Source organism: Musca domestica, unplaced genomic scaffold (genome assembly GCF_030504385.1).
Source record: "Musca domestica strain aabys unplaced genomic scaffold, Musca_domestica.polishedcontigs.V.1.1 1, whole genome shotgun sequence".
In the NCBI taxonomy this organism is placed as follows: domain Eukaryota; kingdom Metazoa; phylum Arthropoda; class Insecta; order Diptera; family Muscidae; genus Musca; species Musca domestica.
This window is the reverse complement of record NW_026712114.1, coordinates 909,928-931,051: the sequence shown is the minus strand read 5'-3', so window position 1 is coordinate 931,051 and position 21,124 is coordinate 909,928. Positions and strand designations below refer to the sequence as shown.

General features: G+C 34.7%; 3 protein-coding genes and 2 long non-coding RNA genes across 7 annotated transcripts; 2 read left to right on the top strand and 3 right to left on the bottom strand.

The window, feature by feature from the left end:
- Positions 1-138: 138 nt before the first annotated feature.
- On the bottom strand, positions 139-3,153 carry LOC131806563 (beclin 1-associated autophagy-related key regulator-like). Its single transcript, XM_059130804.1, has 4 exons — positions 2,697-3,153; positions 1,115-1,930; positions 786-1,054; positions 139-720 (listed from the first exon to the last, which is right to left on the bottom strand). The coding sequence occupies exons 1-4, from the start codon at positions 2,987-2,989 to the stop codon at positions 536-538; spliced, it is 1,563 nt and encodes a 520-aa protein (XP_058986787.1). The 5' UTR covers positions 2,990-3,153; the 3' UTR covers positions 139-535.
- A 2,531-nt stretch (positions 3,154-5,684) lies between these two features.
- LOC101901701 (pyruvate dehydrogenase E1 component subunit beta, mitochondrial) lies at positions 5,685-11,556 on the bottom strand. 2 transcript variants are annotated; one of them, XM_005185802.4, is made up of 6 exons: positions 11,426-11,556; positions 11,070-11,299; positions 10,450-10,611; positions 7,437-7,848; positions 7,245-7,364; positions 5,685-6,181 (listed from the first exon to the last, which is right to left on the bottom strand). In XM_005185802.4, exons 2-6 carry the CDS (start codon positions 11,259-11,261, stop codon positions 5,994-5,996), a joined length of 1,074 nt encoding a protein of 357 aa, XP_005185859.2. In that variant the 5' UTR covers positions 11,262-11,299; positions 11,426-11,556; the 3' UTR covers positions 5,685-5,993. The 2 variants fall into 2 exon arrangements, with proteins under 2 accessions (XP_005185859.2, XP_011293492.2); XM_011295190.3 differs by lacking the exons at positions 5,685-6,181; positions 7,245-7,364; positions 7,437-7,848 and adding an exon at positions 7,952-8,631.
- Positions 11,557-11,892: 336 nt separating this feature from the next.
- LOC131801073 (uncharacterized) lies at positions 11,893-12,710 on the top strand. The gene is made up of 2 exons (XR_009341690.1): positions 11,893-12,323; positions 12,395-12,710. It is a non-coding gene; the product is annotated as an uncharacterized LOC131801073 (long non-coding RNA).
- Positions 12,465-13,081, bottom strand: LOC131801045 (uncharacterized). The gene is made up of 3 exons (XR_009341681.1): positions 12,850-13,081; positions 12,669-12,762; positions 12,465-12,605 (listed from the first exon to the last, which is right to left on the bottom strand). It is a non-coding gene; the product is annotated as an uncharacterized LOC131801045 (long non-coding RNA).
- Positions 13,082-13,497: 416 nt separating this feature from the next.
- On the top strand, positions 13,498-14,721 carry LOC101901479 (uridine diphosphate glucose pyrophosphatase NUDT14). Of its 2 annotated transcripts, XR_225643.4 has the most exons (3): positions 13,498-14,106; positions 14,216-14,515; positions 14,611-14,721. XR_225643.4 is itself a non-coding variant. In XM_005185801.4 (2 exons), the coding sequence occupies exons 1-2, from the start codon at positions 13,703-13,705 to the stop codon at positions 14,442-14,444; spliced, it is 633 nt and encodes a 210-aa protein (XP_005185858.2). In that variant the 5' UTR covers positions 13,499-13,702; the 3' UTR covers positions 14,445-14,721. The 2 variants fall into 2 exon arrangements, 1 of the variants encoding a protein (XP_005185858.2); XM_005185801.4 differs by having other exon boundaries at positions 13,499-14,106; positions 14,216-14,721.
- The last annotated feature ends 6,403 nt before the right edge of the window (positions 14,722-21,124 follow it).

Here is a 21,124-nt window from a genome sequence, read left to right as displayed (position 1 = left end):
ATTAGAGGCAATTAACTTAATATTTTCAAAAAACATTTACAATTAATAATAATTAGTTTGTATATGATAAAATTCTATATATGTTACGTATGTACAGGAGGAATATAAGAACCAAGTTTTTTTTGTGATCCCTAGACGCTTTGATGTTCATATATATGCCCATAGCAAACAAATAGCAATATAAATATAACACTTTGAATAAAACTAAATTTGTAGCAATTTATTTTACATAATAATATGTATGTTGTTTTGGAACTGTATTACAACAGCCGCATAAGATATACAATCTTCTTTAATATAAACAAAATAAACTAAAAAAAAAACATTTTGAATGATTGCGTTTCCTTTTTATATACCACTTTTTGTTTTTGCTGTTTCGTTCAAAAAAGCCACAAACAAAAACAAAAATGCATCACAGTCGATTTAAAAACAAAAATAAATCTCTCTTTGTAACGTTGCAAGAAAAGAATACAACTGAAAATATAATAAGCTTTAAAGGCTTATACACATACTACAAGTTTCCTGTCCCTAAAATCTATTTCATCCAACGAAAAATAGAAGTTATACGATTGGCTGCCGATGTCATAAGACCCTCGGCAATGGTGGATTGTTGTTGTTGTTGGCCCGTGGCTGGCGTTGTTATCAAATTGGTATTTATAATATCATGTTGTGTGGGCAAATTAGGTACGTCTTCCCAGTCCAAACGGAAGGAGTTTTCATCTGCAAAAGAAAAGAAACAGAAAATATAAAAACACAAGTAAAAAATATGTTTAAACAAAGCATACCTTCCGATTCTGATTCCGTTGCCGTTTCGATTAGCAATAACAGCGAGTCAACTGATTTCATAAGCGGAGCATTGCCAACCTCTTGAAATCCATGTCGTCCCAAATCACTTTTCTCCGGATCCAAGAGTACAAGCAAATTTTCCAAGGTATGATTTTCATTAAGCGCACGTAATTTAACCTGCTGGGTGTATGCTAAATACATAATGTTTGAATTGAGCCGCGAAACTTTACGTAGGAATTGTTCTTCGTTGAGTTTACGACAAAAGTCCCTGGAAAAAAATTATTTGATATATTACATATTTACCTAGACCTATCACATTCACACTTACCCATACACCACTTTGTATGGCAAACGCACATTTAGATAGTAGCAAATCAATTGTGTTAGCTGGGCCGTATACGTTAGGGCGCCCACAATACGAAAAGCACTGACACGACTCGGTGCAATCTCATTGGCAGTCGTCTTTGGTACATCATCTTTGTTGTCTTTCAACCAATCCAGGTAAGCCGAGTAGTCACCATTGGCCGGCAGCGATGGGGCCACAATACGATATTGCATTTCGCTAATGCCACTGCTGTGGATAACCCATTTGCCGCGTATATACGATGTGTTTTTGGCATCGGCCAGGGCGGCTATCGTTTCGGCATCTTCAGATGGTGAATTTGGATTTTTCTGTAGCTGTTGTCCGCCTGCCATACCCGCCGTGGCCGGGGACTTTTCATCTTTGAGCACAATTTCGGAGATGGGAAAAATGTACTCAACCAATTGTCGTATGCCGCGTCGTGTAACATCTTTTAGGGTGTCCAACAGTGTATTATGGCGCTCACGTAAACTATCAATTTTTTCTATACGATCCAATACATAATCTTCGAGCTCTTTGACTTTTATTGGATACTTTGGCAATGTTTTCTTTTTGTCGGAATTAGCTTTGGACAATTCATTACGTTTCTCTTGCAGCGATTGCAGCGTGGACTTTTTATTTGATATCAAATGTTGCAGTAGATCCACCTGTTCCTGATGCCGTTTGATTTCAAATCGAATATTTTCACTTGTTCGCTTTTCCCGAATCAGCCGTTCGTATTGTTGACTAAATTCGTTTAGTTTTGCTTTGATCTTAAGAAATTGTTGTTGTTTTTCGGATAAACTAAAAGAGAGAGAGAGAGAGAAGTTCGTAAAAGGTGTTTTAATAAGTCTATATCTCATGACCACATTCATATGAATAATTATATTGCATTTATTTATATCTTGCAATTTTGCCAATCACGACTAGCAAATACTACAAATGAAGACTTATTATGAAAAACATAACAAAATGACCCATTCCTCCTATACCAATATTCGCTTCAAAACTCAGGATGATAGGACTAACATAGTTTTGCTTCTTGACTTGCACTATCTTGAATCTGTTAGTTTTTTACATTTCTTTCGAATGTTTTTATTTTCAATTTAATTTACTAAATTGTCTGTTGGTCATTCGCAACTGCTCTAATATTCAATTTCAACTAGCTACGTAGGTTTTCAAAACGTACATAGGTATTGTATTGTATCGTGAGTATAACAAAGCTGTCGTTCTGTAGTAAGAGGGAGTTTGCTGAATAATCCAAAAAATTCTTATATTTTTAGTTCAGCTTCCGACAACATGAAGTTTATTGAAGTGACGTTTACCTCACCTTCGGCCTCCGATCAACTAGGATCCCTGATCTTTATTTCTTGACTTTAAAAATGTTCAGGAATTGTGATATAATTGCTTAAAAGTTTCGTTTTTTTTTTAATTACTGAAATCAATCACATTATTTTTTAAGTATTGCTCTTCCAGCTACACAAATCTTATCTGCATGTCATCACCAACAATAAAATCATTTTCTTCCTTTATCAAACCGGAAAAAACCCTCATTTTGTACTTAACTCACCATTCTCCGTGGGGCTGTCCCTTGCGTGTGATATATCCAGATTTCACACAATCACGGCAATGAAATCGATGTTGTTGCGTTAGGCAGAGGAAGCACTTCAACGATGGTGCAGTGTCCAAACCAATACCTCCGTCACCATTGCCACCCGCAGTCTTCCGTGTACCCTTCAATCGATGCTTTTTAAGAAATTTCCCATTTAATTCTAAAATCTCGTCATCCTCATCGTTGGATGTGCTTGATACTTGAAAGTTTTCTGGTGCTTTGGAACTTTCGTCACTACTGCTTGAAGCCATAACATAATTGTGTTAAAATGATGATGCAAATGTTTTCAATTATGTTTTTAGATGTTTTTTTCGTATTAATAAATAGCTATTATTTGTAAATATACAGTTGCAAAATGTATGTTATTAAAAAAATATACGTATTTGACTTGGAGGTGGCAAACAATCGATATTCTTCTTTAAAAGTGAGTTATCGATTAATAGTTTTTTCTCTATCGTAATTATCGAAAGAAATGTCTGTACTAAGGAAAATTTACATTAGGCAAGTTTACTTGCGGCAAGTTTGTCTTTGTTGGAGAGGAGAAAATGGGAATAGAAAAAATGCCGCTATTGGCAAAGTCTAGATATTTCTCTTTGTATTTTTTACTTTTCTACAAAAATATAAAAAACAACAAGCTAAAAAGTATCAGTCGGTTTTGTCGATAGATGTATACCCACAGCCAATGTTCGATTGATATGACTTCTCTTATGATTATTCAAATTGTTGACCCTCTATGGAGTAGGCTCCGAAAGAATGGACCAATATTGATCATTTCGTATCAGACCTAAATAAATATTATAAAAATATTGCGTTGTGCCAGGCTTGGACGATATTGGTTACTTCCTTCCCTTTATGTCAGATATGTGATAATTTTTAGAAAATGTTAAAATGTGTGTGAGGTATTAACGATATATTCGAGAGAAGTATTCCATTTTCACACTTCATATTATACAGATAAAAATATTGGTATGGGCAAAATTACAACAAGAACAAACATTTATATCCAATTTTATTCGAAATCGTAAATTCCATATTCATCTCAGGCTTCTGGTTGAGAGAAATATTTAGATATAGCAACTTGTAAGGAATCGCGGACTTGTTTCGCAAGTTATAATAAATAACTCAAGGCTGGGGACAATACCGACTGATGCTATTTTATGATACTATCATGGCCTATAAAAGTTCGGCCCAAGAGATTACTTTCAACTTTCTTTGAGTTTGCAGGAACACCTTGTTATTGCGCCATGCAAATTGCCTTGCATAAACGCATGATACAAGTTCAAAAGAATGATAAAACTGCTAAAGAACCACTAAATTAATTCTAATTTTACAATTTTTGCACATTTGGCGCAAAAACTGTTTCCGTCTCCCAAAAAAAAACAAAAGGTTTGTCTCTCTCTCTCTCTTCCGCTTTTTCTTGTTCTCTTTAAAAAAAAAATAACAAAATAATCGATTAATACTTGTAAATCCACGATAATCCTAGAAAATCGGTAAAAATATTCTTAAAAATACAATATTTATAAAAAAGGTTTTTTTATTTATCACCATTAATCTCAATCTTAACAGTATTTATGCCAAAATTAAGTTTGTTATGAACCCTACGTAAAGCTTCAACGCTTGCTTCAGTGATTAGTAAAATATAACAATTTTGTTTATTTGTGAGGCCCACTACACGATCCACCTGCCAATCATTGATGGGAATAGATGGATTATGAAGTTGTAAATATTGCAATAATTCAAAATTGCTAAGCGTGTATGTATTGGGTATAGAAATGCTACCATAAGGTCGTTGGGGCATATTTTTAATGGCTACAAATTGCAATTGTAAATCCATCCATAAATGGTTAATATCATTGAGAAATTTTTGTATTAACCCTTTGGAAAATGTATCCTTGCATTTAACGACGTGATATCCTTGAAACATGTCCGATGAATCATAGCATGGTAGTGTAGGGAGTTTGTTGTGATTGTTGGCAATGTAATTGATTATCATATTTGATAATTTAAATTCCACTTGATTCCATAATTTGTTTATAAGTTCAGCTTTGGTGAAATCTTTGTTGACCAAACACAATGAGAGTTGGTCAGGGGATTCGAATATGGTTTTAGGTTCTTCGACTGGGGAGCTATTGTAAATACGCTTATTTTTTATATAATTTTCATATTCTTCAATAATATTTCTAAGTCTAGTTTCGCCTTTTATATCTTGACTGTGAACTTTACCGGATTTTTTGTTTTCTTTAATTTTTCCAAGTATAAAACAGGCCTGTCTATATTGCCGTTTCAGGGATTTAAATGTGTTTGTTTTAGAATTATTTTGTTTTGGAGTGTTTTTCATCTTGTTCTTGCGATTACCTTACCACCTGGGGGATAGGTGGATTTGTAATCAATATTTTTATGGAGGCCTGTGTTATAAGGTCCACCACAGCTTGGCCATACTGTGGCAAGGCACTTTGTACGATCTGATTTGGCCTGGTTTCAGAAAGGCTCCGTTCTAAGACAGCCGGCTTAACCCCTGGCTGCCAACCATCCAATGGACACGGTTCGCATAACATCCTGGATTAGGGGGAGGGAGGTCATTAACAAATAACACAAACACACTGGTCTGGCTGGCTGTAAAAGAACATAGATATAGAATTTTACTACCCAATAATTTCCATTTAAAATAAAAAATTTGTTTTTTTTTATTTTTTGTTTAATTTTATTAAAGCCCCTTTTTTATGTTTTTTTTTTATAATAAAGTAATAATTTAAATGAGGAAAACAAACTTTGTTTGAATCCAGCCAATAACAATAAAATTTGTTTTAAAAATATCCTTTATGAATGCAGCATTCAAGATTCAATTGTTCTAAGATCTTGCAGTTCTCACATTATCAATTTACACATTATATGTACAAAATTCAAACCATCACTTCCTTGCTGCTGGAAATAGCTTTCTTGTGTTAGTTTTGTTCTTCGTTCAAAAATTAGTTTGTTTTAAAATTATTGGTGGCAACAAAAATAAATACATACACATTTAATCCAAAAGGGTCTTTTGTTGTTTCTTGTTGTCTGTCAATGATTTAGAGATTTCTGGCTACTAATTGTTACACTTTTCTAATAAATGGCGGTGATCTTTTTTTAATTATTTATATCTTTGTTTTTTTTTTTTTTTCGATAGAATCGAGTACGAAAGTAGAGTAAAACGTTGGTATTTGTTGTTGATGTTGTTGTTAGTTTTTAAAACAACAACTCTGTATTGGGAGACAATTGAATTTACTTCTTGCCTCCTAAAACCTTATGGACAGCCTCGACGACATCTTTGGGTTGTGGCAGGGCATGTGTTTCTAATGTTTTGGCATAAGGCATGGGCACATCAACGCCGCAAACACGCCATACTGGAGCATCCAAGTGGAAGAATGTTTCATCCTCCATGACACGGGCACAAATTTCAGCACCAACACCTGAAATTAAAAACAAATTGTAAACAAGTAAATATTTTAAGTTCGGCCGAGCCTAAATTTGAATACCCTACACCTGCACACACATCTTTTTTCTTCAAATACCAAATTTGAAACAATTCGGGTTAATAATGTAGCTAAAGTCATCAAAATACCGAATATCGGGAGGTCCCGTCATATGGGGGCTATACGAAGACGCGGACCTGCAGGGATAATTTTCTCTCTTAGGCTATAGTGTCCATTTCGAACTTCAAATACCAAATTTGAAACATTTCCGGCGAATAATGTCGCTAAAATTCTCAAAATACCGAATATCGGGAGGTACCGTTATATGGGGGCTATACGAAGACGCGGACCTGCAGTGACAATTTTCTGTCATAGGCTGTAGTATCCATTACGAACTTCAAATACCAAATTTGAAACAATTCCTGTGAATAATGTCGCTTAAATCATCAAAATACCGAATATCGGGAGGGCTATACGAAGACTTGAACCTGCACAGGCGATTTCCCGTCCTAGGCTGTAGTATCAATTACGAACTTTAAGTACCAAATTTGAAACAATTCCGGTGAATAATGTCGCTAGAATCATCAAAATACCGAACATTGGTAGGTACCGTTATATGGGGGCTATGCTAAAACGTGGACCTACATGGCCCATTTCCAATACCAAAAGTCCTGCAGACATAATATACATTTGAGTAAAATTTTATTAACCTTCTTCATTTCGTTCGGAAGCTAGAGTGATTTCCACAGACGGACAGACCGACGGACATCGAACTTTATGCTGATAAAAAAATATATATATACTTTGTGGGTCTAAAATGTATACCCTCCATACTATGGTGGAGCGTATACAAATATGTTGTGATTTTAAGTATTCCATAAAATGGTGGTGTCCATTCTGTTCGAAATACCATTGGGACTACTTTTGACAATAAACCTAGTAGAAAGGCCTACATAAGGTCGGCTCATGACCTATATGAAGTCGGCCAGTGAACTCAAGAAGTCTTCTTGGGCATTTTTGGTCGGTCAAGAAGTGAAATAAAAGTTCAATAGTAACTTACCGCTTTGTGGCCATCCTTGTTCTACTGTCACCAAATGATGTGTCTTTTTAACGGAATTGAAGATGGTCTCCATATCCAATGGACGAATTGAACGCAAGTTAATAACTTCAGCATCAATGCCTTAAATTCATAAAAATTAAAATAAAATCATTAGTCTTAAGATTCATATTCAAAATTCCACAATAGCATTACCTTTCTTTGCCAATTCTGCGGCACCCAAGAGACAAGTCTCAACGGCACGGGAATGGGCCACAAGTGTAACATGTTTACCAGGCCTTTGGATTTTGGCCTTACCAATTGGCACAACAAAGTCCTTGTCCAAGACTTTGGGATCAACGGCATATGAGGTACCGTATACGACTTCGTTTTCCAAAAAGACAACTGGATCGGGATCACGAATGGCGGCCTTCAATAGACCGCGAGCATCTTCGGAATCATAAGGAGACAAGACTTTAAGGCCAGGGCAATGGGCATACCAGGCAGCAAAGCACTGTGAATGTTGGGCAGCTACACCGACAGCAGCACCATTGGGGCCACGGAATACAATTGGTACATTAACCATACCGGCAGACATGTAGAATGTTTTGGCAGCGGAGTTGATGACCTTAATTTTGAGAATGAACATAAAATAATTACACATAAATTTGGGCAAAGCTTCTAAGGCCTCGTAAAATCACCCAAGATCTCAGGAAATACCAACAACAACATTTTGGTTTGGCACAAAATTCATTGAATTTTGCAATCTTATACTTTTTATTTGACTTAACAAACACTCTTACAAACTACAGGAAACAAAGACTTTTCTTGTTTGCAATTGATTTTATTTAATACCCAGTTTCTCTTTGATTATAAAGGCCGGCAAACGACGTCCCTTCCAGTGACGTGGCAATGGTGTTTCCTTGGCCTGTTGTATTTTATCGGCCACAAATTTGGCAGCATTAAAGGCTTCGGCATCTTTGATTTGTGCCAAAAGTTTAGCTTGGAATGCTTTTTCTTTGCGCATTTCACGACGTTGTCTAACCTTGGCCCATTCGAATTTCATCTTGCGGCGCAATTTCTTTAACTTGTGTTTCTTCATTTTACGCCGTCTGATGACAATCATTCTTGCCGCTTCCATTTTATCAGTTTTTGAATCGGTGGGCGCCCGAATTTCATTTGTTTCATTAGCTACATCACCAATTTCATCCAACCACTTTGATTTGGTTGGATCACCGATTTCTGGTCGCTTGGGCATGTAGTCTCCCAGTGGTATGCGATTCAATTGTGGCTGCACCACGGCATATATTGGGATGGTGGCAAAGGGATTTGAATGCGATAAACCATTTTGAGTGTGCATTTGACGCATCATCGACAATGGGCTTGACAATTTTGATTTCAACAACGAACCCTGTTTCATATAATTGGATAATATGGGTCATTTATTTTAAGAATTTTTCAAAAATTGTATTTATTTCATAATTTAAGGATGCAATTTTAGAGTTGTTGTGTGATGTGTTTAAAATATTGAAGATTTTAAACCATATCTGGGGGAATCAACTCTATTGATGTAGTAAAAAAGAGAACTTAACCCATATTATCCCATTATGTTGTTAACGTTTTCGTTTTTATAGGTTTTTAATATTATGACAAAAAAGAAGTTGATATTGTTGGCATTTCCCGTTCGTTCTTGATGAATTACGATGCCTTTACACTCATCATGGACGATTATATTTTGTATATAACAAATTTACTTAAAAGATTTTGAGATAATATGAGTTAAAGTTAACAATTATTATGTACAATGTATGATAGAATTATTGGATAGATAAATAATGGAAATGAGTAAAACTTATTTAAGAATGATTTCAAAGAACAAAACTATAACAGGAAATGTTTTTGTAAAAATATAATTGTTGGTAAAATAATTTATGAGAACATAGATAAATTCATAAAATCAATTTCTGTTTGTATGTAGAAAAATCGAGGAGACGGATGGATGGATTAACATGCTTATTTCGCCTTCTTTTAGCGTTTTACTTTTCAAAATTTTAATCCCTTTGTGGGGGAGGTACCAGAAAGAATGGTCCGATCTCTACCATCTTTATTACAGATCTTGTACTGATATATTAAGATGTGTCAAGTCTGAATGGAATTTGATGTTAATTTCACTTTTTATAAAATTCATAAATATTGAAAATGTTGACCCTTTTGTGGGTGAGGGTTAATAAAATACTGTGATGTGTGTAATTTGAAGACAATCGGACTCTTGCATTACATTTTATAAGAGATATAATTATTACAAATTTTAACCCTTTGTGTGGGGATAGACCGATATTGTTCATTTTCGCACCTGACCAAGAACTGATGCAAATATTAGGATTTGCATAGTTGGAACGAAATCGGATTAAACTTTCTCTTTTTGTGCAGTCAACTATTTTCTTTGAAAGTGTTGTCATTATGTGGGGGAGGTACTAGAAAGAGTGGACCGATATTGCCCATCTCCGAACTCGATAGTGATGATAGTATTACGATGTCCCAAGTTTGGATCAAATCGGATTCTCCCTTTGAGAGTTATTGTGCACACCAGCTAGACTGACAGACGGACGGACATCGCTAGATTGACTTCAAATGTCCTGAAACGGATTTGGTCCAAAGATAGCTAGGGTCTAAAACCGTTATTTTGATGAGGTACGTTTTTGGTACGTTCATATGGTTGAGGATATATAAAGAGAAAGTTATAAATAACCCAAATACTTGAAGAACAGTTCTTTACAGTGACCAAAACGAATTTGATAGACTTTATCTATTTTCAATCTCTTAAAGATGCGCCTCTAAGGACCCAAAGACAGAACAGAAACAATGAAATACCGAAAAACAATTAATGATTCGCATTTGCGATATTTTAATGTACCGATCCCTAATCGATCATACAGAGTCTAAGGCTCTAAGTTAGTTTAGTATTGAATATACTACATATTCAAACTGAAGTACCAATGCATTATTTATGAGGCAATTATATTTAAATTAGTTCCCATATTTTTCTTCCCTTTGGCGTTCTATTCAGATGACAATATGCGTTTTACATTATAGTTTAATGAGCCAAAGAATTTTGCAAATATTTATGGTCCAAGGCAAAAATTCAAACTAAACTAATATAGAAACTAATAAAAATTGATGATATTGAGGTGATATTAATGCTTTAATCCTATAAAAGCAATTCACTTACATGATCAATGGCTTGCATGGAGAAATTGAATGTCATAAATTCACAAACTGGACGAAGACCAGCCATGGCAGCACCAACAGCAATACCGGCAAAGCCCATTTCAGTAATTGGAGTATCGATGACACGTTTATCTCCATATTTCTTCCACAGACCGCGAGAAATCTGCAAACAAAAGAATAAAAGCAACAACAATAAAAATCAATTATATCACTTGAAACAATGTATTGTTTATACTGTGGCGCGTCACTAATTGTTAATAACAAATGAGTGACGTATTTGTTTCCTATTAACTGGTGAATTGAATGACCTTAAAAAATCACCGCGCGCATTCATTGACATACATACGCACACTTGTTTTATGATGATTTGTTATCACACAAATTAAATAACTGCTTTCCCCATGTTCTATTTTCCAAAACTGTCATTACTTCGTCTTTCCCCCACACATTCCGACGAACAGCACCAACAACAACAACAGAATCGAATAGAAGAAAACCCATATGAATGCACTCACTCAACATTGACAATATGTTTGTATGAATGTCACATCCTAACCCGTACACGGATTTTACGTAATCACTGTGAAAATGATTTTTCTTGCTGTTGGAAGAAAAACTCACCTTATAGGCACCATCATACTGGGCCACTTCCTCGCCCATGATGAATACACGCTCATCACGTGCCATTTCATCGTCCAAGGCACTGTTCAGGGCATCTCTCACGGTCATTTGTTGTGCGGCTGCTGCCCGAGAAGTGGTGGCAAAGCCACGACGGGCTATGCTGGAAAAAATCATTTTTACTGGCTGCATCATTTTGTCTCACTTATGTCGATTCGTTGCGGATTTGGAAACTATAATTTGAGAAGAAATGCCTTTTAGTTTCACTTAACAATTAGCGGTTCTCTAAACTAGTATTGTATAATTTTTTAGCTATGCAAATGTTGCCTCCACTTCTTCTTTTTTCGCAAATTTTTTACCTCCGTTCGTTCGATAGAGATGTCAACGATGATAGCCTGATGTTGTGTTGTTGTAGTTTGCAGGTATATTTCATGACAGATGAAAATTATCGATAATAACGTAGTGGTGCCGGTATCGATAGCGTGAATAAAACCTAAAACGTGGCGTAAGGCGTATTGGGGAGCATACTCTTCAATTTTAATCGCTGAGTTTCTATACTTTTTTATGGTGAAACTCATAAACACCAAATATGTGAAATAAGCAAAGTTAGCGCAATAAGTTTTCGTTATTCAATGAATATAAGAGTGATAATATCAGATGATTTTTAAGAGCTATTGGAAAGTTGGGTTTGCTCAAAAAATAAGGGAACGGAAAATTAGCAGAAATGCGATAAAATGTCAAAATTCCAAAAGTAAACAGCCTAAATCGGACTGGTGAAACCTTACTGAAAAGAGCGCCAACATTTAAAAAATGAGTATTGAAGACGATAAGTTAAAATTAATAATTTATAATAATAATAAATAATCTGATTCCTCATTCAGCCAGTCCTCTTCACTGCTGGAATCATCCAAAAGTGAATACATCAGTTCCTCCATATTTTCTCTTTTTGTTTTTTGCACGACAAATATTACAGCCAGTTCCACGATATCGAAAGAACACGTTCGCACAACTTTTACACGACAAACAGCTGATTTCCGTTCCACTAAAATCCATCAGAACGAAAATTTGCACGAAAATCAAAGCGAACGAAAACGTAAGCATTTCAGTGTAATTTTGCGTTCCACTATCTTTTTTCTTTCGTATGCATGCGAACACAAATGTCAAAATCAGTCACTTGTGTGTTTGCTATCGTATAATAACAATTAAGGAAAATTGTTTTAACATAAACATTGCTTGATTGAAAATGGAAACAAAAATGTAAGTAAAAATAATAAATGCAATTTGCATGAACAACAAATATATATATTTTTTTATTTTCTCAATTCCAGCACGAAAAAATCATCAACTACACAGCTGCGGGCACTAGTATATGGAGGAGAATCCTGTGTTCGCCAGAGGAGTGCCAATTTTTGGAAGCAGCAGAAGAAGTTTTAAATCGGGGCGGATTTGGATAGTTCTGCAACCGGGCACCCACTTCTCTTCCATCATATCCAAAAGAGCCCGAAAACTTCCTTCGACACACGAAAATTGGCCACAAACCTTGAAAAAATATTATTATTATTTTTTATTATTTCAAAAATGTAAAAATACAATCATACTTACTGGTTGTTAGGTACTTCAAATAAATTCGAAGCATCTCTTAAATGCCTCCGTGGCACATTTTGAACCTCCTCCACATCATCCATAAAAAATAGGGCTACGGAACTATTCTTTTTTTTATTTTCTAAGAGTACAAATAGTTTGAACACAATCAATAGAGTTTTTATTTTGTTTGTTTATTTACAATTTGTTTGTTTACAACTGAAATGTCAGTTGAGACAGAGCCACTGCTGCTTTTTCGCGTTTAAATTAGACATTTGGCGCTTTTTTTGCCTTATTTCGCGATTAATTTTTCCAAAAAAATATTTAGCAACACTGAACCACGTAAGGCTATGCGAAAGAAAGAACGAAAGTTAGTGGAACGCATTCTTATACGAAAGTGAGTGAGTAGCCTTCGTTCGCACAAATTTTCTTTCGAGATCGTGGAACAGGCTGTTAGTTTTTCCTTTAGTTTTCAAGTTGATCATTTTCTTTATTGAAATGTATCAATACATTTTTCTACCTTGTTAGCCCTACCAATTAAATGTCAAATTTACAATATGCTCATTTCTGCTCGGCCAAATTCATGTAGCTAAAACAAGCAGAAATGTGCACCACTCAGCGCCATTTTTTTCTCGAGAGAGCTGCAAGTTTTGCTAGTTTTTGGAGTACGGGAACGCGTTGTAGCAGAATTAGCGCTAATTAGTACTAATTTGCATGTTCTGGAACACAACTTAGGTTTCCCTGTGTGACCGTTAAATATACGAATAATCGATAAAACCCCCTAATAAAGAACATGACCGTTATCGAAATAGTAACTGCAACAGATCAGCTGTTTTTGTTTACATTATGTGAGCAAAGTCAAAAGTCACTACATTTAGTTGTTTTTGCATAGATTGTACTGTTGGGTTTTTTTGCTCAAGTACAAATATATTTTTTTTTTGCCTGCTGTTTATCGAGTTTATCGCTCTTGTGCTATTACGTGGAGTCTTTATTTGCCTCACACAATTGGGAACATCAAACAGCATTTGAGTAAATTAAGTAAACTTCTAGCAAATATGGAACAAATTACTAAAGTGTGGTTAGGACCTTTGCCTGCCGATTCGCCGTATGTGAAACCATTTCGCTTCTATTATGTCCAGAATGGCAAGGAGAAAAATTGGGATTTGCTGAAAGTACATGACAGTGTGTCCATTGTTTTGTACAATACGACGCGGCAGAAGCTGATTTTTGTCAAACAATTTCGTCCGGCTGTCTTCCATGGCATTGTGACCACTGATGGTGGTAATGTGGATAATGTCGATTTAAAGAAATATCCACCATCCTTGGGCTGTACCATGGAATTGTGTGCTGGTATTGTGGATAAAGATAAAAGCTGGAATGATATTGCCCGTGAAGAAGTTCTAGAGGAATGTGGCTATGATGTACCCGTGGAGAGGGTAGAAGAAGTAATGACATACAGGTAAGAGTAGTATATTGTAATTAATTTGGCAGTGCTTTTTTTTGGCTACAAATACATGCGTGTGTAAGCGTTTCATTAATTCATCTTTACATTATATTCCCATTTGTAGGTCTGGTGTGGGCTCCCAAGGTTCAAAGCAAAAAATGTACTATTGCGAGGTCACCGATGCCGACAAGAGTACAAGTGGCGGTGGGGTTGATGACGAACTAATTGAGGTTGTTGAATTGAGTATAGAAGAAGCCCGTAAAATGGTACAACAAGGCTCCGATAATAATAGCCCACCCAGTTGCCTACTGGGCGTTATGTGGTTTCTCATGAATAAAGCCCCAAAGCAATAAGCTTTAACAGTTGTCCTCAACGTACGATACTCTGTATACCAAACTTAAAAGACAAAACTGCAATGTCAGAGGCAAGCACCAAAAAATGTTGTATTATTTTCATTTGTTTAAATATTATTAATGATTAATATTATGTCTTTTGGAACTATTCCCTTTTTTAATATAGGATGGGTGAATACTTTCTATTGCAAATTCCAACACAATTGTGATTTTTAATAACATGTTATTACAGAAGAGAATATGGAAATACATAAATCTAAATGATGACTAAAATGAATTTGCGTTAAAAGATTTTTATTTATTTTAATAAGGTAGTGTACTTAAGGCTTTAAAATTTTAAAAACTATCTTTTCAACACCAACAAGACCAATAGATTTCTAAGTTATTTAGCATTACTTTCTGTCTGACTAGAATTTGTATATTTTTAAAAAGAACTATCGTAGCAAAAAGCTATGCAACTAAACTAAAAATTTTTTAAGGACTGTACACCCCAATAGAACATGACATCTTTAAGGGCTTAAGAATTTTAGTGGCTTCTATCTTCAAAGCTTTTGGTGGCCAAAACCCTTTAAGAATATGTTTGGTGGTGCTATCTAATAAATCAGTCGTTTTATAGACGACCTGAATTAAAATCTTATAACTGATGAGCTAAAAAATGTCTATAACAGATAGAGAGTTTTTTTTATACATGGTTTAAAGTAAAGACAGGTATATTTGAAGTTATGAAGGGTTTTCATAGAAAAACTGAACAGGATATATTTTTGCAGGCGAGCTAAGAGACTTTTCTACGAAGCTAAAGTAGGAAAACTCTATATAAATGAGCTGAAAGCGAGTCTAAGTATTTCGTCAGAAGTTGAACTCATTTAATAGAGGAGCTGAATAGAAGTTTCTTAATTAATGAGATGAAAGGGGTCTGTAGAGATGAATGGTAAATATACTGGAGCAGGATTCCACATAGACAAAGTATAGAAAAATCGATCAGAAAGTATGTATCTATTTACATAGGATGATATATAACTGAAAGGGGAATTTTATATATGAGCTGACCGAAGTCGTAAGTTTTTTAAAATTGTGCCCTATTTTCGTAGATTTCACATATTTTTATACCCTCAGCCATATGGCTAAAGTGGGTATATACCATATGATGTGGCCAAAACGTGTCTCATCAATATAACGGTTTTAGACCCTAGGTTTCTTTGGACCAAATCCGTTTCAGGACATTTGGAGTCGATCTAGTGATGTCCGTTCGTTCGTCTGTCTGGCTGGTACGCACGATAACTCTCGAAGAGAGTATCCGATTAAATCCAAACTTGGTACCTCGTAATGTGTCTTTAGATCGAGTTTGCGGATGGGCAATATCGTTCCACTCTGTCTAGTACCTCCCCCAAAAAATCTCAACATTTTCAAAGAAAATAGTTGACTGCACAGAAAGAGAAAGAATCATCCGATTTTACCCTAACTTTGAGAATCCTACTATTTGCATCAGTGCTAGGTCAGGTGCGAAAATGAACAATATCGGCCCACTCTATCAATTGCCTGCCCCAGGCAAAATTTTGAATAATTATAACTCTTATAAAATATGATGTAAGTGTTCGATTGTCTTCAAATTACACAAATCGCAATATTTTTATTAGCCCATCCAAATATTTTTATTAACCCACTCCTTCTGCTACCTCCCCCGCAAAGGCTCAAAATTTTGAGTATCCATGAAGCTCATAAAACGTGAAATTAACATCCGATTCCATCCAGTCTTGGTATATCTTAATATTTCCATCAACACAAGATATGTTATAAAGATGGTACAGATCGGACCATTCTGGTACCTTCCCCACAAAGGGTCAAAGTTTAAAATAATCAAAAATCCGAATATTTTTATTAACCCGAGATCTGGTGTAAAGATGGAATATATCGGTTTACTCCTTCTGGTACCTCCCCCACAAAGGGTCAAAGTTTTAAATAACCAAAAATGACCAGAAATCTGAAATAAGCTTTCGGTTCTCTTCAAATTTCAAACATCCAAATATTTTTGCTAACACAAGATCTGTTGTGAAGATGATATATATATGCCAACCCTAAATTTCCAATACTTATATCTGTCATAACTATCGAAACAAGTCAGCGGTTCTATACAAATTGCTATATCTAAAAAACTATCTCCTATGGGTTTTTTTTATCAAAAAATCTTGGCTGTTTTAATTCATTTAAATAGTATAACTTCCTACTGCGTTTTATTGTTGTTGTCTTATGTTTCTATCAGGTATAGCAAAATTCTATTCGCGTGGACAATAAATAACAATAATTGCATATATATATTGCTTTGGAATACTCTATAGCTGCGTTGTATTCTATATAAGCACGTTGCAAATAGATTGCAGATGTTCCAGCTTGCACTACTGATTGTTGTTCTTTAAGATAATGATGTTACATCTATTTGTCTTTTACATAAAATAGCAATAAAACACAAGACAATTTTATTAGAACACGACAGATATGGCGAAGAGACAAGCTAGGTAATTTCTTCGACAAACAAACAAATTGTTGCAATGGCTTGATGGATGGATGGCTTGGTACAAAATGTTGTTGATATATTTTTGGTGGAGAGGGAGGAGATGCAATCCTTACACTATTTATTGCAACATTTTTGGCCTAGCTATCTGTAAGCAAATATAAATTGTCTTTTGAATGAAGTGATAGGAATATAAGTTGAATGACATTGACGACGATTTGGCACCCTATAATTTATTTCAAGTCACAATCCTTCAGCTGGAAACTCTTAATTAAATATTCTGTTCCCGTGGACTTCGAAAACAAAAAAATAAGGTATTTGCAAGCCGTTTTCAATATCCTGGAATCTCTAAAATATCTCTGGAAAAGATTAATAACTCATAAGGCAAAGATCAACCAAGAAATGTAATATTTCAACTTCTTCTAACATTACCCCAATTTCAATATTAAATACAAAAATACGTAAATAAGTGAATGTAATACAAAAAGAAGAATCATGAAAATTGGGAATCTAAAGTTATTTTAAAATCTACTTGGCTAATTGGTTTTAAATTTATGGACCTGTGTTAAATATTTATGTTAGCCATTTCGATGTTGATCGTTCAATAGCTAGCAACGGGCATAATCTCAAACACAAAGTGTAGAAGCTGTTTGGCAATAGCAGCTGATGCCAAGAAAACATGATCACAATATGGACGGGGAGGATAAAATGTTGTTACTGTTCTGCGTAGCATTAACATGGAACACAAAAACATCCCAACACAACCATGGGCCAACAACAAACACCGTGTAAAAGAGATTATCCGGGCAATTTAAGTTGTCGTTCATTTGAAATTATTCTGGAATGTTGTTACTGCTTGTATATTTGTCCTTGAGATGATTTTCCCCGATGCCATTTATGTAAATATGTAAAACAGGATGGACACACAGTGGAAATGGTAAGAGAAGTCACAAAAGTCTTCAGAAATTAAGAAAAATGTCTGAATTTATAGAGAAGCCGAATGGGAGTTTGGGAAAGTGAGTCTTTGGTATAAGTATAGTTGAAAATGGAAAATGTTTATAAGCGAACTGAGAAGAACGCAAGGTGAAAAGGGCTGAGTTGGAAATTGTTTTGCCAACTGTGGCAAGGGGAGTATTTCAATATGAAAGCTACAAGAAAACCATTAAAAAAAAAAAAAAGATTCTGTAGAAATTCTGTTTATAAACGATCTTAAAAGTTGATTTTTTTAGAGATTTTTTATAGATGGGCTTACGGGAGCATTTTTATGGATAAGTATAAAAGGAACATTTTCATGGACGAGGAAAACATTTTTATGGAAGTATGAAGAAATATGTCTTTGGTATAAGTATAAGTTAAAAAAGGGTATAACTATATAAGCGAGCTGAGAAGTCAGTAAGCTGAAAAAGCAGTATCTTAATAGGAGTTTTGTTCTTTTAAAAGAGTTGAAGTTCGGAGTGGTTTTGTCAACAATGTGAATTGGAGTATTTTAATTTTCTAACAAAAAGTGAATTTAATTTTTATGGACTAACATAAAAATGCATTTTCATGGGGAAGGACCCGAGGCAGTATGGACAAGTAAATCTCTGGTACATGTATAGGTCGAATTTTTATAAGCGAGCTAAGAAGACATTAAGCTCGATGTGCATGCTAAAAAGAGATCATTTTTATAATGGAGTTGAGTTGTTTTGTCAATAAAGTGAAGGAGAGTATTTTCGTTTGCTAGTGCAAAGGCAATCGTTTAAAAGATACTGAAGTTTTTATTTAAAAATAAGCTGAAGGAGAATGTTTCTTATAGAAGACACTAAAATATAATTGTATTTCTAAACATACAAATGTTTTATATGCTTGTAGTTGCTACATTCGAACGGTTGGAAACGAGTGTTGGTTAGCTCCAGATTTGGACAATATATATTGTCTACGTCCTATACTTTATATGAGATATGTGCATGTGTTTTTGGTAAATGTGGAAATATGCGTGAAGTACCAGGTATGGAGGACCGAAGTTTTTCATTTTCATACTTCATCTAATACAGATACAAATATTGGTATGTGAAAAATTTGAAAGAAATCGAACATTTATATCCACTTTTATGCGAAATTATCAATTCCGATAATTTACATACTCATATCAGATCAGAAATATTGAAATATGCCAAGTATGAATGAAATCGGATGTTAATTTCGCGTTTTATGAGCGATTTTTTATGATTTTATGAGTGGGGAGGTACTAGAAGGAGTGGACCGATATATTCCATCTTCACACCAGACCTTGGGTTAATAAAAATATTGTAATGTGGGTAATTTGAAGAGAGCCGGATGCTTATTTCGGATTTTATGATTGTTTTGACCCTTTTTGGGAAAGTTTCCAGAAGAGTGGACCGATTTATTTCATCTTTATATCAGATTTTGTGTATATGGAAATATTGAGATATACCAAGTCTTCATGGAATCGGATGTTAATTTCGTGTTTTATGAGCTTCATGAATATTCAAAATTTTGAACCTTCGTGGGGGAGGTACCAGAAGAAGTTGGCTGATATATTCCATCTTCATACCAGACCTTGGGTTAATAAATATATTGAGATGTGTGTAATCAATAAGATAATAAGACAATCATGCTCTTACATCACCTTTTTTAAGAGTTATAATTATTCAAAATTTTCACCTTTTGTGGGGGAGGTACTTGATGGAGTGGACCGATATTGTTAATTTTCGCACCTGACCTAGCACTTTTGGGAATATTAGGATATGCAAAGTTGGAGAAAAATCTGTTTGTCCTTTCACTTTCTGTGCAATAAATTATTTTCTTTGAAAATATTGACATTTTGTGGGGGAGGTTCCAGAAGGAGTGGATCGAACTTGATCTAAGTTCGACAATAATATTACGATGTAACAAGTTAGATTAAGTTGGGTACTCCCTTCGATCGCTAGATTGACTCCAAATGCCCTGGAACGAATTTTTTCCAAAGAATCTTAGGATCTAAAACCGTTATTTCGATAAGGCACGTTTTGGCCGTATCAGATTTAAAAAAAGGTATAAAAACATTAACAAGAAGGGAGTCTTTTTACAGACAAACTGAACTATTGGACCGTACTTCTTCACAGATTCTGCGAATCGTATCATGAGCCCTATGAAACGAAGTCCATTTACAAACGAGTTCATAGTGAGTAGTTGAAAGAGGGTCTACATACAGAATCGTTAAAAGAATAGTCCAAATGGGAAAGCTGAAGAGAAGCCTATGCAAACAAAGGTATATTGAGGAAACTAATGGGCATTATTTCATATGTGAACTATAAGGGAGTCCAAAGGGTCAAGCTGAAAATACGCTTTAATACTGAATTCCTAAAATGGTTTGTTGTTCATATTTTTCATTTGTTGTAATAAAATCTCTACATTATTTTGAAATTTCAACAGATATTTTTCTCTACTTGCAGTTATCGGTTTCATGACATTTGACATGTACACTTTCCAATAGGAATTGTTGTACTTGTTGCATGTTACAAATAAAAACAAGTACAACTTTGCATCAAACCATTAGCAAGGGGTACAGTGGTTCGTTTAATGAAATTCCAATTGAACTGCAAGAAAAAAACTTTTAATACGATAACCGATTTTCCTTTATGATATCGAAAAAAATTGCAAAACTAGTAGATCGCAGGTATTGGAAGGGAGCATTTCTTTTATTGGCCAATCATCACTAAACAAGGATGTATAATAAAGTATTAACTTTATTAAATAAATAATTAAGTATTAACGTATCACTTTTCTCTTTATGGTATTGAAAAAAAATTGCAAAGCTAGTACATTATTGCAGGTTCTGGAACAGAGCAATATTTTCCATTTTATTTCATCTTCAAATCTCCTTCCAGATAATACCCGGAATACCACAGTTGCATTACAAAAATTGAAATCGAAATTGATAATATTTAGTTGCATGCATTGGAGGAATACCAGACTGCAAACATGAGAACAACCTGTAACATACAATAAACAAAAACTACAAAAACAACAAACAAATGACCATTAAAAATTGAATTATGTTAAACGTGATCATGTTGCGTTGCTTGTCTTGTATTCCAGTACAAGGGAGAGATGAAAAGCAGAAGAAGAGGTATTAACTCATATTGAAAGTATTCCCATTTGGCGTGAATATCGAACTGGCATGTGTGAAAGA